The 16,795-nt window shown below is 31.4% G+C and overlaps 1 protein-coding gene across 4 annotated transcripts in view; it reads left to right on the plus strand.

The window, feature by feature from the left end:
• LOC111030942 (mediator of RNA polymerase II transcription subunit 12-like) overlaps nucleotides 1-16,795 on the plus strand; it is a 115,806-nt gene that overhangs the window by 62,521 nt on the left and 36,490 nt on the right. For 3 of the 4 annotated variants that reach the window (XM_022310682.1, XM_022310683.1, XM_022310685.1), the window contains exons 5-9: nucleotides 1,545-1,680; nucleotides 1,877-1,958; nucleotides 4,891-5,244; nucleotides 11,388-11,562; nucleotides 15,088-16,313. In XM_022310682.1, the coding sequence (XP_022166374.1) occupies nucleotides 1,545-1,680; nucleotides 1,877-1,958; nucleotides 4,891-5,244; nucleotides 11,388-11,562; nucleotides 15,088-16,313 (1,973 nt within the window). The remainder of the gene's footprint in view (nucleotides 1-1,544; nucleotides 1,681-1,876; nucleotides 1,959-4,890; nucleotides 5,245-11,387; nucleotides 11,563-15,087; nucleotides 16,314-16,795) is intronic. The other variant, XM_022310684.1, reaches the window with a different exon arrangement.

The following is a 16,795-nucleotide window of genomic DNA, read 5'->3' on the forward strand; positions in this document are numbered from 1 at the left end:
AAGTTTGGATTTAAGTGTGTTAAACGTGATTCCTATTCAAATTTGAGTAGGAAGTAGTTTATTTTTGGATTAAAAGTTTTTTTTTGTTTATTCCATAAGAGGATGTGCCAATTTACTAACATTTTGAATAAATCTACAAAAGTAATTTGCTGAACATACCAAAACTTCATAATTGTTGTATTGTGGCAGGAGAGGGAATAAGTTCCTAATGGCTAAAAGTTGTTCTTTTGTCGTCCTTATTTTTTTATCATTCATAATATTATCTACCTAGGTAATCATTTTAGTATAGTTTATCTAAATTTACATTTCAACATTTTGAATTTGAGTTTTATTTTAACAGTTCAAACCTTATTTCAAGTGCATTGGGTTGTATTTCTAAAGTTTTACTAACACATGCACAATCATCTAAATAACAACAGTTGATCCTATAATTTTATCATACCATATTTATATTCATAAGTTTTTGAAATTTTCGTGGGGCATTAGCCAAACTAAAATATAAGTGGGTAGAACTTATGATTTCTTTTGAATTGCCATTTATAGTTTTAATTAATATTCATAACTTTTGAAATTGTTATGGTGCATTAGTTAAATCAAAAGATAACTGGGTAGAACTTGTGATTTCCTTGGAATTTTCATTTAGTTTTAATTGACGCGGAGGCTTGACATTACTATTAGGCAAGAAGAATATTAATTTATGTACAATATTTTGTACGGGTAAAGGAAAAACTCCCATGTGGCATGAAAGTTTTTTAAAATGTACGTCCCTCATACTATAATCTAAGACTTATCTATATGCCAAGGTTTTTCATTTGACACTTTTATTTGCAGCACTTTTAGATAAGACTTTTAGTACTAAAAAAAGTGGTGAAGCATATTGTCTTTAAAAATGTTCAGTTATACCTAATAATTCCAATGGCTAACTACTTACATACTGCCAACCGGAATGAATAGTATCGGCCCCATGTTGGTATTATATACATTTTAATTTATTTATGAAAATCGAATTATACATCTACACCATTGTCGTTTTTAAAAAATATATATATTTTTCATTTATGGATAGTAATAAAAATTTAAATATGGCAAGAATAACCATGTATAGTTGAGAGACTACAGAAGTAATAATATTTGAAAGAACAAAATGTAATTGTGACTGGACTCATCGATTCTATTAGTACAGGTAGGTACATAATATAGGTTCCTGCAATTGAAACAGGATTTATTTTTTTTTACATAATTTTAAGCAGTCTAAGACTTGTAAGTATTTTAAATGGAAATTTAAATATACCTTGAACATTTAAATGAAATACACCGTTACATAATAGCCTTATGATGCGTAAACTATAATTCGTTTCAACAATTTCTGTGCGATACCAGTGAATTCCCACACGTTTCCAGTAATTTCCATGAATTTTCGTCACTCTGTATTACTGGAAATTGCCCTAACCCTAAATGTTTGTACAACTATTAATTTATTTCGTGTGGTTCACTTGAAATTGACGTTTTTAATTATTCACGTTACCTACTATATAATATTGTAGGTGTCTTACAAAATAACAAATTCCGGGCTGGAGGTGGAGAAACCGTCGTCCAACCAGTGGTGGCTTACGCCCAAAATTCCCCGTCGTACTACAACGGCAGCAACAGCAGTAGTAGCAGCAGCAGTAACAGTAGCAGGTATATAATATTGCATAAAAATGCATACTATAATATTATGCAGTTGATTATTAACGTTGTTGAGTATCTACACTGTGCACAACCAAGCATCAGTGACGATGGCGGCTGTGTGAAATGTTACAACGAAATGAATGACGCGATGCCTAGTGCCTACCAATAGTTTTTGCGGATATTTCAAATAGTGTTTGCATTTTAGATTCGCGTCGGTTGACGGTGACCACAATAACATATCGTCAGCGTACGAGACTTCTGCTGAAAACTGCGTGTTCCAAGACGACGTGAGTACCTATTGCCAAAATAACCATATTACGATACAAATTTCCTCAAATTTACATTCGTATTCAATGTTGATTAATTCGTCTGTTATTATTATTTATTATAATATATTAAGCAATATTCTAAATTTGGGTTAAGATTTTAAGGAAATATAAATTAGTACCTTCGTAATAATAGTAATTATCGATTTATTCAATTGAAGACTTCGGTCGGTTGAACAATCCAGCTATTATTTAACAGTGTACCTATGTTTTATAGATAATTTAATAATATCATTTGATTCTACATTATAAGTTAGTGCTGACAAGTACTATCGATACGTGTTTTGGTGATGATTACACATTTTTATGTGTAGGTAGTTTATACCTGGGTATAGTAGGTACCTGTACAAAGCTGAGCCAGTTAATGGTTTTATTTGACCCGGTTAACTTAAGTAAATTTGCATTAATAACAGTTATAATAATTTAAAAGTTAAAAGATAATTTAATTTTTGCATAACTTGGTCAATAGTAGATAAACAACTTTTCTAAAACTTTTTATTAAAAGTTAATTTTTGTTTTTGTACCAACTCAAAACTAAATATTATTTATACAGTTCTTAGTTTTCGTCAACGAAATTAAAATAAAATAAATTATTCAACATAAAATGTCGAAAAATAATAATTAATAATAAGAAAACAAAACAAAATTAAACTAATTTCATTTTCATAGAAAATAAATTAAATGGGTACGTTTTGAATAAATAACAGTTGTCCTCGGTCTATATGATTAAAAAAAAAAATTCCCATGTAGTAAAAATATAAATTCTTTTGTTTATTATCAACACCGATAATAACTTTTATACTCACATTATAGTGGTTTAATGCTCGTGTTAATGAGAATATTGTAGGTACTAACCAAACAGATACCGAGTTAACGATTACGATAGACATGCAGGTTATTGGTTATTATTTTAAATTCAAATTATTTGTTTGACTATAGCAAAGAATTACTAGGGTCTAGGATAATTAATTTTAAAATGCAAAGTTAAAAATGTCCGGATTTTAGTATAATTATAAAATATGCTCATATTTAATATAATATATTATTTAATTTTTGTAAAATTTGTATATAAAATATTAGTTGTATATCATTTTCTTTAAATAACAACCGGCACGAATGTTGAGACAGTTCAAATTAGCTTATAGTCAATCGACTTGTTTTAGAAATCAATTTAAAAAATACCAAAAATTGAATTGTTTTTCATTGTTAAACTTCACATTTAGGTACCACTTAACTTTGGAGTTTAATTGAATTACAATAATTACTATTCTCATGCTACATTATGTTATTTTTTATATTATTATATTATTTATTATAATATAATTAAATAGTAATAAATTGCAATAGCATAATATATGGATCTTAACATGCCTAACCACCACAACACCTGCATTTATTACTATTTATGAAGTTATTATTCAACATTTAATGTTAGATAAGTAATTTGAGTGTTTTGAAATATTCATGAGCCATAATCTATGTACATTTCTAGCACACATTTAATATTTACAATGCAAATATGGAGATATAGTAACAAAAGTCGGAGGGGTTTAAAGGTCGTCTTAAAAGATTATCCCATAGGGTGTCAATATTGTATACCATTCCTGTAGTAGCTATACGACGAAAGACCCTAAAAGAATTCATAGCGATGATGAAATTGTTCGAGCGACGAAGCCCTTCGGTTTTCTATTTATTTTAAATTTATTTCCCAGAAAGGCCACGAAAACAAATACAATCATACGCGACTTATGCTATTCATACCGCAGTATAATAATATTTATTATAATAATAATAATAATATAATACACTTTTGGTGGGGCAGATAAACAAAATAAACAAATATTGTGTTTGCGTAAGTAATGCCGAATACACCGTTGAACTTTCAGTGACACAAAATTATGTTCTACAATATTATTATTCACAATTTTCAATTCTCAGATGGTATTTAGAATAGAATATATTAACAGGCGTTCATCGAGAAATATTTTTAAAACCAATGACGAACAATAGTACCTGATATTTTATGACCAAGTATATTTTTAATTCGTTATTCTCATAATAAGTAAATATATAATAATAATAAGATGTACCTATATGTGTGTGAGTGTGTGTGAGACGTGAGTGTTTATTGATATTGACGGTATTGCAATCAGATACGAGTACGAAACGGTATACCTACCTTAATATCGTTACATATCGGAAAAATCGTTATACGAACACATACTAAAAAACCGTTGCCTATACTGAAATACCAAATGTCTTGATGGAGTTGATGAGAACGGGTATACAGAAAAAACAGTGAACCGAGTTAACCCACAAAGTTGAGGGCATTATTATACTTCGGTATTAAAAACGGTGTGTAGGTAACTCGGTAATACGGTATATTGTTCAAGAGGTATTTGAGCAATAGCCGGTAAATCGGTAAACTGATATAACACTGTTATACCAAAAAAACTGTAACCCTAGAATACATAGTAATATAATATTGAGCTCATACCATTATAAAATAATAATGAGTAGTTACACATTTTTAAGAACGTTTTTCAGTATCAGATAATTACAATTATTTATCTTGTAAAATCATGTGTACGGTCATACGTGTACCTACAAATTTCTTATACCCGATTCGCGTAACAATATTATGGTCAGGAGGGAATGAGCGAACCATTTTTTTTAAAACTTTGTTATGTTTTTTTTCTATATTTATAATTAACATTGTCACTAAATACGCGAAAAACGCGTAGTATATACCCACGAATATTTTCGGCAACACATCACCGGTATAATAACTAGTACCTAGGTACCTATATAAAATATCATCAACCAAGAGCTAAGAAGTGTACCTATTTTGTTATTGTTGTTGTACCTACGACGATTTCACTCTTGAATATAGTTGGAAAAAACGCCGGAATACGATCGAATATGCAAATTGTTGAATCAACCGATTCGCGCGGTCAGTCATCACGAGTCGAAGTCCAATAAGACGGTGCAGCAGACAAACCGGAACCAGCACCAGCAGCACCAGCATCACCAGCAGCAGCAGCAACAGCACATGCAGCGTCAACTCAAGCAACAGCAGCACAAGAACCAGCAGCACCAAAACCAGCAACAGCAACAGCAACAGTACAACAGCATGCTGGGCCGTGCGCTGTCGTCTTCGCAACAGAACCGGCAGGCGGCGTCGAACAGCAGCAATAATACGTTTGGGAACGTACAAAACTCGAACCGTAGTCGGACGAACTTTCGCGTAAGGGTCTATCGCGGCAATCGTCGTTGTCGTCGTCGTCGTCGTCCTCCTCCTCTTTGCCATTATTATAAGTGTACCGGCGCAAGTAATCGATGGTGATGACGGCGGTGGCGCCGATGGGAGTACATTAGAAATTTCGGGTTTTATTGTAAGCATTGTATTCAACCACACAAAATAATAGTATTTACTTTAAAGTGACTCAACCCTACACCCCCAAACCATTAATGTATGCTTCATTATTTAAACTAAACTAAAAATACCTACGCACTATTGTAAACTATATAATATATTATAAGACATAGGTATACTCTATTTTCATTTTCGAGCTATGAGCAAATAGGTTTTAGATAAACTGGGTGGGTTATACCTACTGTAACTGAAGAGCCTTTTGCAACGGGACAAAATCAGGTTTTTTGCCCAAAATATAAAGAAAAAACCCCTTCATAACACTCTATCAGTGGGTGTAACAAATATACAATTCCTTTTTTTTCCAACTCCTCAAATAGGTACCTACAATAAAACATTTCCTTTTTTTATATTGAAATTACTGTTGTTGAAATAAAACAAAAATTTTATTTTTATTGTTCAAGTCTTGTATATTACAAGAAAATATATTAAAAATGGTGCAATAACCATACACAATTCGATATTCGATCATCGGTGTGACTAACATGGTTTTTTTTACATGCATTGTTGCTAATATACTCGTCATAGTGAGTCTTAATATACATCATATATTTCTCAAGTGTACAATTATTTGTTGAGTCAACAGTACATTTTATATTTGTTACTGCACAATTATTAATGACCTACTGCCCCTTACAATAGAGCCTGAAGTAGTTTATTATATTATATTTATATAGTGTCAGTGCACCTTATCACCACCGAGTAGTGATGGTAGCCGTACTGTGGAATAATAATAAGTGTAGCCTTTGAGTAGGTTTGAAAATGCCACCCTTATTATACATTTATACACCCATTTTGTACCAATCGCAAAAACAAAAATAAATATATTTTTCCTCGTCTCTTTCCCCTCGACACCGTGCCCTATTTAATTGCATTCGCTTTCCACTCGTTTTAAAAGAAACCCATTTGTGCGTCTGACGAAATTACGTCTTTCAGTCAATTGGGCTAGGCTTCTCTTGCACTAACTCAGCGATAATATTTATTTTATGGACCACAGTGTACTAAAATAAGTATAAGTAACTAACTAGGTCAGAGGTCTTTGACCTTTTTAAGCAGTGGACCACATTCGCAATAAAAAAATGTATTATAAACAAAAAGTCTGTTTTTATTATTATAACATAATTTGATATAATATTGTTGAATTTAAAAATTAAAAATTATTGATTTATTATTATTACAACATACAGCAGTAACACTGTTTTACATTTTAAACAACAAATTATTCATTTTATTTTGGTGAGATATTTGACATAATTTTTTCTCAATTACTTTTTCTGTGTTCGGTTGTATACTTGAGACTAAGCAGCAATCGTCAGCGAGTTATTTTTTATTGAATGATTACCACGTTTTTCGATATCGATAAAGCCTTGCACATTGTACAGCTTTTATAATTTGATAAAACAGAAAACATGCTATGCATAACATGATGCTATGCTTCAATAGGGTAACGGGCCACATTTGACGCACCTACAAATCTACTTACATGCTACTTGTGGAATCTGCCCTCCCCCTCCTTTAAACCTCTCCACCGCCTTCCTCCTAAACAATTCACTAGATGGTAGTATTGCAGGAAACGCATTGGCGATATAATATCATACGTATCGACGACGATGACGAAGACGACGACAACGACGGCGATGATGACCAACTGGCACTTTTGGACTATTATTTATACTTGAATCATTTTTATAAATATATGTATTATTTAGATAGCCGTCGTTATCGGTGCAAAAATTCTTTTATTATATTATAGCGCCGTATAGATATGTAATGATACCTGTATGATATGTAGCATAGGCGCAAATAGGTTAGGGCTTTTTTTTACCCGTGGAAGGGGAGAAGGTGGTATAGACTGGTCGTATTTCAGATGTATTTATTATTTTTATACTGTTATTATCGTTTATCATCCAATAATTGATCATTGTTCACTTATGTGAACATTCACGAATTTGTGGGAAAATCTCAAACATTTTTGGGGTTAAATTAACTGTGGTTCCAAAACGGTGGTTAAAAATGAAAAGTTTTAGAAAAATTTAATGAGCTAACTGTGGTCTTTTTTTTTAAAAAAGTAACTTATGTATCCACATTATAATATCTTATTTTATAGTTTATTGAAAATGAAGAAATGCTTGCATATGGCCGTTTTCCATTTAAAATGTATAATGCTCAAGCCCTCATTGATTTAATTTCTTATTTGCGCCTCTGATAGGTATTTTTTATAGTGTAGTGTTGCTTGAGCGCAAGACTGTTATTACAGTAATATCATAATGTATCTAATTTGAGTTTTATTATTAATATTATAATTATTTATTATCTGATAAACAAGTCCGCATAGTGGTGGTTATTCCATGGTGGCCGTGTATCATTTGGGCACACATTAGGTGTAAATAATCACACGGATTCGCGAGAGCCCCTCATATACCTCGTACTAATTTAATTAGAAAATACATTTTATTAAATTAATAATACGGGTAAATAATGTTATTACTATTTATTAGAAATCAATAAAAGAAAACTTAAACAGTTATAATAATTTTAGTTGAACAAGTTTTCTGTAAATTCATTCACTCAAATATCTCTTTCAATGCTATGAGTGTATAAAGTTATATGATAAATTCTCTATGCCCGTACTTTGTACAATCCAGTAATTTATGAAAAATTACTCTTTAAAAATAGGTTTTTTTTTCATAAAATGTGATAAAACTTACAGGTCCACCTATATATGTACGTCTATGATGGCTTAGAAAAAATGGGTTTAATTGGTTTTTCGTTACAGCTTATGCAATATTGTAACTAGATACCTATTTAAGCACGAGGTATAAATGGGTGAAATTTGATAATTTGTCGGTAAACCTTCTAATTTTGAGCCACCACTGAGTGCGCACATGTTTATTTTATTCACATTACCACCTTAAACCATAGGTATATCATAATACATATAGCAATTAGATTGGATACGGTACTTGTGTCCCATATACGTATATAATTTATATTGTACTGTAGATACCGACTATATAATAGTGTAGATAAAAAGTAATTGATTATAATATATATAAGACATAATGTAATAACTAATAGATGTATATTATTCAAGTATTTACTATCATATTTTATGTTATACATTATTGTGAATTTGTAGTACCTAGGTATACCTATTATAGTCATAGTGGTATATAATTTAAATTTCCTAACTAAATATCGTTGTGCAATGATATAATGTTTACGATGCGGTATTATTTATGTATATTATAATGTATTACCTATCCGCGTAGTGTATGTTACGACAAGGTGAGATGGCATATTATTATTATTGTTTACACGATATTATTATTATTATATAATATTATGATGTTATATTATGGCGTATAATAGTACTAATATATTAGTATGCCGTATATACGCATATAATATATATGTATATTATGTAGTAAGTAGGTAGTGTGCCAAGCACTTGGCATATACATAAATGGTATTATATTATATAGATTATAGATATTTTTTACATAGTATAAAACACATAATAATAATATATTATTATGTTATTAATCGTCGTGGACCGCCGACAATGCGTTGACGATCGATTTAGAAAGTCTACAATTTATAATACATGTATACGGTGTAAATCTAGCTGTATATAAATAATATTATATTGGTTCAATTTAATAAAGTATATATATAAACACGTAGGATGTAGACGTAATAATATAGTGTAACTGTTCACTGCACGGACGCAACTATATATAGGTAGGTATAATATGGGGTTGGGCTTTAAAATTTAAAAAAAAAACGTTATCAATCATCATCATCGTCATCGTTTTATTCTTCGTTGACGTCATCATCATCTATAAGCACGCTGTGTTTCGACGTTTTCTAAAAAACGTAAAATACGTTCGGACTAGGGGTCGTTATTATAGCCATTTACCACCCTCATCCCTCTTACATATAGTTGCGCCGCTGCTGTACATGGACGTAGACTTTTTACGTGGTGTAGAGGTATGCGTATGTATAAACAATTTAAATAATATATTATATGTATACTAGTAGAGATAATATAAGATGTTGATGATCTACAAAGAGTACCACAAATAACATTAAAAAAAATATTTAAAAATTGATAACAACTAAAAAAAAAGCCATTGAAGTCGATTTGCTGTACAGTAAGAGTCTAGAGAGGTAATGGATGAGTTAAATTTTATTGCAATGATATAAAATCATTGTTTACAAAAACGATTCTAAGCGAAGACTGTCTGTCAGCCTGAAATATTTCTAAGAATATGTTATGGTATTATTGTGATGAAAGTAATTATTTTTTTTATAGTCTATCAGGCATCAGTGCTACAGTGGGTAAAATTAATTTTTTTTTAATTTTATGTTGTGTACAAAATTTAATTATATAGGTACTTAAAAGTTTTATGTACCCACAAATAATATTTTTTATTACCATAAAGTAACTAAAACGGTACCGGTATTCTCCGTTTAAATATCTAGTTTCTTCCAAATTTGAACTTCAAATGTCTAAACAAAAAAACCTAGTTACGCCAAAGAATATTTGTTTTTCAAATATTGGTTTTGCGTTTAAATCCTAATTTTTCCTTTGTTTTTCCTAGCGATTTTGAAAGCTACTGAGAACTTTTTACTTCTGACCCATTAAAGTACCAACTAGATTCATTTTCTACCACAATAAATGCTCAAATAAAAAATCAAATCAATTTTTACTTCACCAAAAGGCGATGACAGTCAACAGACACAAATAAACACCCATCATTGTAAAATCAATACACTCATCGAATCTAAAATGACCAACTACATTTATTTTTAAATAAGACCGACGTTTATATCAATATTGACTCATTGGAATTGTACGGTTGAATATATTAAAAATATAAAAATATAATATTCTATACAAGCAAATAATATGTTTACAAAAAATCTTCTTATACCTGTGTGTATCTTTAAACCAATAATACCAGGACAAACCTTTAATAATAATACTAATAATAATATAAAACATTTTCTTTGAAGTATAAAATTACAAAAAATCAAGTTAAAAACAAAAAAAATCTATTAAATAATGGAAAAGTCATCAACGCCTCAATCTTTACATAGCTATCTATTAGTGGAATTTAGCACTTAGCAGTGGTTTATAATAAATATTATTATTATCGATTTAGCCGTATTAATTATCTCTATATTAGTACTGTTATATTATTATATACTATATTGTAATTAATATTATCATCCTTGTATATATATATAGCGTAAAGCGTGTATTGAAACGAATATAGTGCCAGCGAACGTATAGAACCTTTATAATAATGTACCTAGCACCTTGCAGTATTCTTTACATAGGTATTCCACTGCACCAGTAAACTTATAATATTATTTTAACATATTATATTGTTTATTAATGTGTTGTTATCCCATAATATAATTAGGTAGGTGTATTGTATTTAATTTTGATATGTGTAATTACTAATAATTATACTATACTATTAACGTCGCTGGCGCGTGAGAGCGCTCGTATTATGATGACGTTTTATATAGGTAATATTAAACAAACGCTTTTAATGCATAATATAATAATAATGTTGGACTTGATTTATCACGATTAGGTATTTCAACGAAACCAATTTCATTGAATGTAATAATATAATATAATAACATTTTGATATATTATTATATTATATTCTTTGACTAGCCTGCTGCAGTCGTGAATAATATTAAATTATATTAATATGCAACGTAGTAAGCAAATATTATGGTATTTAATGTTAAATTTTTATTTAGACTGTGGAAAACCATAATATTAGTAGACTTTAAGTAGATGATTTATTTTTCAAGCGTGTGGTATTTAAACGATTCGTAGGCGGTAAATTATATACTATTAGGTATTTAATACTTTATTCTTGGCCAATTAAGCTGTCATATTAATTTTCACTTGCTCGTATTTTTTACAGTACGACGACGAGGACGACGAGGACGAGTTGTTGGAGCAGCAACAGCAGCAACAGACTCAGCGACACAATTATGCAATACAACCTGCAGCTCAGCAGGTGGCCGCGGCAGCGGCGTCCGACAACGACAGCAGCGGCACGATCAGCGGAATGTTGGCCGACTTTAGCCGGTCTATAGGTAAAAGCAAACGCTTAAAATTCATCACTTGAATTTTTAAATAAAAACACTATAAACACTACCTGGCGTATTTTGATGGTGCACCTACGCCATTCCGCTCGTATATAATAAATTATAAATCTCTTTTTAACGCTTTAGAACAAATAAATCAGAATTTTTCTTTACAAAAATATTTTGCAATATGAACATTCAGTAACAAGTCATAAGGTTAACATCACTATCGTATAAAAGCAGGATTCGGTAAAAAAAAACTCTTTGAATATTTGAGATAAAGATAGTATTATATTGTAACCTATGTGCACTTATATATGTGTTAGATATTTATGAATTATATTACAAAGTTTATCCTATGTAATTTTTAATATTTTCTACTGCCATAGAATGAAGGATGTGAATTTCGGTGAATTAAATGTATTATCATCAAAAATTTGGTCTCACTAGAGTGAGCTCTATAAAAATGTTCATTATAGAGTAGGTATTTGAGGCATCTCTATATTTTAGTTCATTACGTCTTAACCAGCGACAACTAGTACTCATACATAACTGATGATTTTAATTAAAATAACTTGATTAGATATAATCTTTAAGCTATCAATAATTTAAAACAATGGCTGCGCTTAATAAGTTTTATATATTTTAGTTAACAGATAAAAGTGTTAATAGCAGAAATCTTAGATATAATTCGGTACTTTTTTTCAATGCTACATTGCTATCTATCTGGTGAAAAGTAATTTACCTTTTTTTTTATGATACCCCCCATTTAACAATTAATAATTAACACCAATAAATTAAAAAACAAAACACAATGTACCATTGAAATAATTATATGTAGGTATCCAATCAAATGGTTCTACTATGTAATAAATTACTTTATATAGGTCAGATATTTCTAGATCGTGAACCCATAAATATCCTGTCAAGTGGATTGGGCGCGACACGACCATTGAATGGTCTTCCGGCCCCATGTTTAACTCAAATCTACTTGACATTCTTGTCAAATCAGTAATTTTAATAATTGCATTGTTAAGCAAAATATATTTTAATACAAAAAAAATATATAATATACGAAGAGCGGCAGAAATAGATAGATTAAAACGTCGCTCTCCGCAATGTACCTATATTGCATATACATTACGCCGTACTGAATATTAAAAAATAAAAATGCCGATCCAGATACTTATTTTGCTTACCCTAACGTAGAGTATAGTAGTGTGCTATAAAAAAAAAATTGTATATTATGTCATTAAAAAACAATTATTGTGAGCCGAAATTGTATCACTATGGTGCAAGACGCAAGTATATAAAATAAATATTGTAAATTACTTCACATGCATACGTACAGTACTTAACAAAATGATCAGTGATAATTTATATTTCTTAAGTTGTAATCAAATTAATACAGTTAATTCTTACTTATTATTTGTCAATTTCTATTCTTACCATTTTAACGTTTTGGAAATATGTCCTACCGTTCAGATAAATTGATAGGAAAATCAAAAAATAACTCTTAATAAATAAAATACTAATACATTTTTAAACTTTTAAAAATTTTAGTTATGAATAATTGAATTTCTGATTTAAGTTTATTAAACCTTTAACCTTGTAGACTAATAAATTCAATGTAGTCCAGATATTATAGTTAAAACTAAACAATTCATTAGTTTCCCGAACTTTGGATGGTCCAAGTTTTATAGTAAAATAATGAATGAATTAACAATATCTATGACTCAAATCAATAATTAAAATTCTTTGACACTTTTCTAGTAGAAAAAAATGCTTTGATCATCAACTTCGATGGAAGTTTCTTATAGACAATTGGATCAAGTTGGTACTTTTGGGAATTCACAATAATAGTTCTCAGTATTTAATTTAAATATGAGTTATTAAAATAACTGTTTGGTAACTTTTATAACCAAAAAGTTGGATCGACTTCACTCAGAACCGTTTTTTCATTGTAACAATTTTTTACTCAAATTTAACAAATCCATCACAATGCGTTCTTAATTGATAAATATACTCAACTTTCTATTGTTCGATACCTACTTTCCCTCTTTTATCATTTCACTAAACTACTTAGTCGGTTTTAATTAAAGTTATATCATAAACTCATCGAGACTCAGAGGTTGTTTTTAGTTTAGTTTTCATTTAATTTAACATATAAATAACTGATAGTAATTACAAGTAGTATTTGTTGTTGGATAGTAACAATTTTGATATGGTTTATAATAATGATGGAATGGGTAGACACATGGAGGAGAATAGTATTTATATAATATTGTAGGCTAATATAGTCACCATAGAGTCATTATTAATAATGGTACAAAGTTTTCGTTGTATTGGATGGTTACGATCAATGGAAGTGGAATGAGATGGAACAGGATAGGGTGATTGACTTCAAGAGAAATATGAAGGTACATGGTAATTAATTATGAAACATAGATCAGGTGTGTTCTTGGCACCATAATCAAAAAAAGGAAAGAAATCAGATGACCTTGTGACGACGTGAGAAAAGTGAAGGGACATTCAACCTACGTTGCAAGAAATAATCATAATGATGTGCTCAATTTTGAAAATATAGGCTGAGTGCGAAATGAATCGATTTTGTATACATTTAAGCCTTAATTGGTCTTCAGCAAGATACGGAAGCCAAATTACCACACCTTATTCCTGTATTCAGTGATCTAACGTCAAATACAGAGTATGGAGGTAGACTGGTGAACTGAATGTTTTCGTATTACGCACGATAAAGCCAAGTACCAATGGAGTTTTACTATCTGTATCATTTATATTTTATATGGTGCTCGAAGTCTAAATTAGAGATAAATGGAAGTCCGGATCTTCAAATTGAAAAACATGCATAATATAATAAAGACGTAGTACAATATTCACGAGTAAGAGTAGGAAATGGTATTCTATTTAGGTTGCTATAGGATGGCTCACACATGAATTTCATTTTGGATCACGAAAACCGAATAATATGTTCTTTCTATATAGGGTGACCAAAGGTTACAGAAATAAAATGATATAGAATTTAATATACTGTTTGTTATTCGAATTTACAACAAAAGGCAATATCCTTATGTTTGTAGCTAATATGTGCTCAAAAACCGATGTTGGCGAAACTTCCAACGAATTTCCTCAGAAATACCAGAAATCTTTGATAATAGTTTGTACCACCTTAGAAATTGTACCGAAGTCAATATCAGCCGAGGGTGGATATTCCATGTCGGTGGAATTAGTTGACAAAGCGAATTCCACCGCAACACAAATTTGCTCGTGAATTGAAGTACCTACACTAAAACCGAAATACACAGATATAGTGCCGTATTTTATGCTTGTTTATTTTTCCCCCTGGTAAATTAAATTAGTAACTATGCTAGTTACCATGTATAATTTTACAACCACTGTACGTGAACCGACATCGTATTCTGTATCTTTGATTTTTAGCTTCTGCCGAAAAATCGCAAAAGGTGCATCGTTCATATTATTTTTTTTCTTTGTACTAAATTACATTAATTTTTTTAGCCAACATGAACGGCAGTGGATCGACGGCGACGACGGCTACTCCATTGTATAACGGTAGCGACAAGTTCAGCGAAAACAACAACAAATATGATTCCATGTTGGGTGAAAACGCCCAAAAACAACAATATCAACAACAGACGCAACAGCCACAGCAACAGCAACAGCAGCAGCAACAGTATCAACAGCATGGTTTCGGTGACGGGTTTTCGACGTCCTCTGGTACGACGACGCAATTGCGACGTACCCAATCGATCATCAGTCAAAATCTGCGCGACCAACAGTACCAGCTGTACTGTACAGGTTCGTCGCCGCCTCTCCAGCAGCAACAGCCGGTACAGCAACAGCAGTACGGTGACACTTCCGTCGCTCAACTGCAGCAGCAGCAGCAGCAGCAGCAGCAGCAAACCGCCAACAACGCTTACGGACCGACGGAAGACGGCTTGTTATACGGAACCGGTGGTGTCGGAACCGGACCTTCGAGCATCATCGCGAGACAGGCTCAGCAACAGCAACAGACTATCGCCGCCGCTTCACAGCTGCGACAACAGCAGTACACGGCCGCCGGCATCGGCACTGCAGCGAATACTTTGCTGACCGAAACAAATTATTCGTCGTCACCGATTGGCACCGGAAATGCAGCCGCGAAACAACAACAATTGTTCTTTAACAAACGAGGAGACAGTGGCGGCGCTCTATTCAACTGCCAACAACAGACATATCAACAACAGCAAGAAGCCTTATACCAGCCTTATCAACCGGAATACGGCACATATCAGCAACAGCAACAGCAACCTCAACATCAGCCACATCAACAACTCCCATACAATCAAATGCAACAACAGCAACAGCCGAACCAGCAGCAGCAGCAGCAGCAATACAATCAATCACAACAACAACAACAATCGCAACAACAACCACAACAGCAGTATCAACAACAGCAGAACCAACAATACCAGTCTAGTCAGCTACAGCAATATCAGAGGTTTCCGAATCAAGATCAACAACAGTTGCCGTCGAATGTCACCGATAATCTTCATCAATACGGCATCGATCAACAAGTACAACATCAACAGCAACAAAATAGGGTGGACATCAACTCTGGTCAGAATGTGTCTGCTTTAACACTTAGCGGAGCACCAATTACTTCGGGTGGTATAAAATACGATGGGACGGCGGCGGAACTTAGTTCTACAGCGTTTAGACCTCTGCAGCAACAACAGGGTCAAGTAAGTACTTGTTAAGTGAATGTATGTAGGTGTACGTGGACTTTTCCGGCTCAATTAGTAGTACATTCGCTATTATTTATCTGGGTCGATGATAATATTACAGGCCACCCTCTTATATAATCATTTATGTCTATATAAGAAAAAAATGTATGTATTCTAATCATTAAAAAAAAAACTTACTCAGATTTAAATTTATAGTAAAAATATTGCTTAGTAGTCTTAAATAAAACGCTATTGGTATACATTATTTAAATTTCTCGTATGTGTAAATAAATATTATGCAAAGTTAAGTCTTTTTTTAAATAGTTGTTATTAAGCATGTTTTTCACTCAACCATGGTGTCAGACAAAAACCATTATTTTATGTATTTATGCGTTCTTTATTTTACCGAGTTAAGTTAATTATAATCATAGAAATATATTTTTTACAGTGCCTCTATAAAAAATAGAATATGCTAAAGTCTTGATAATGAATAAATTAAT

Source organism: Myzus persicae, unplaced genomic scaffold (genome assembly GCF_001856785.1).
Source record: "Myzus persicae strain clone G006 unplaced genomic scaffold, MPER_G0061.0, whole genome shotgun sequence".
Lineage (NCBI taxonomy): Eukaryota > Metazoa > Arthropoda > Insecta > Hemiptera > Aphididae > Myzus > Myzus persicae.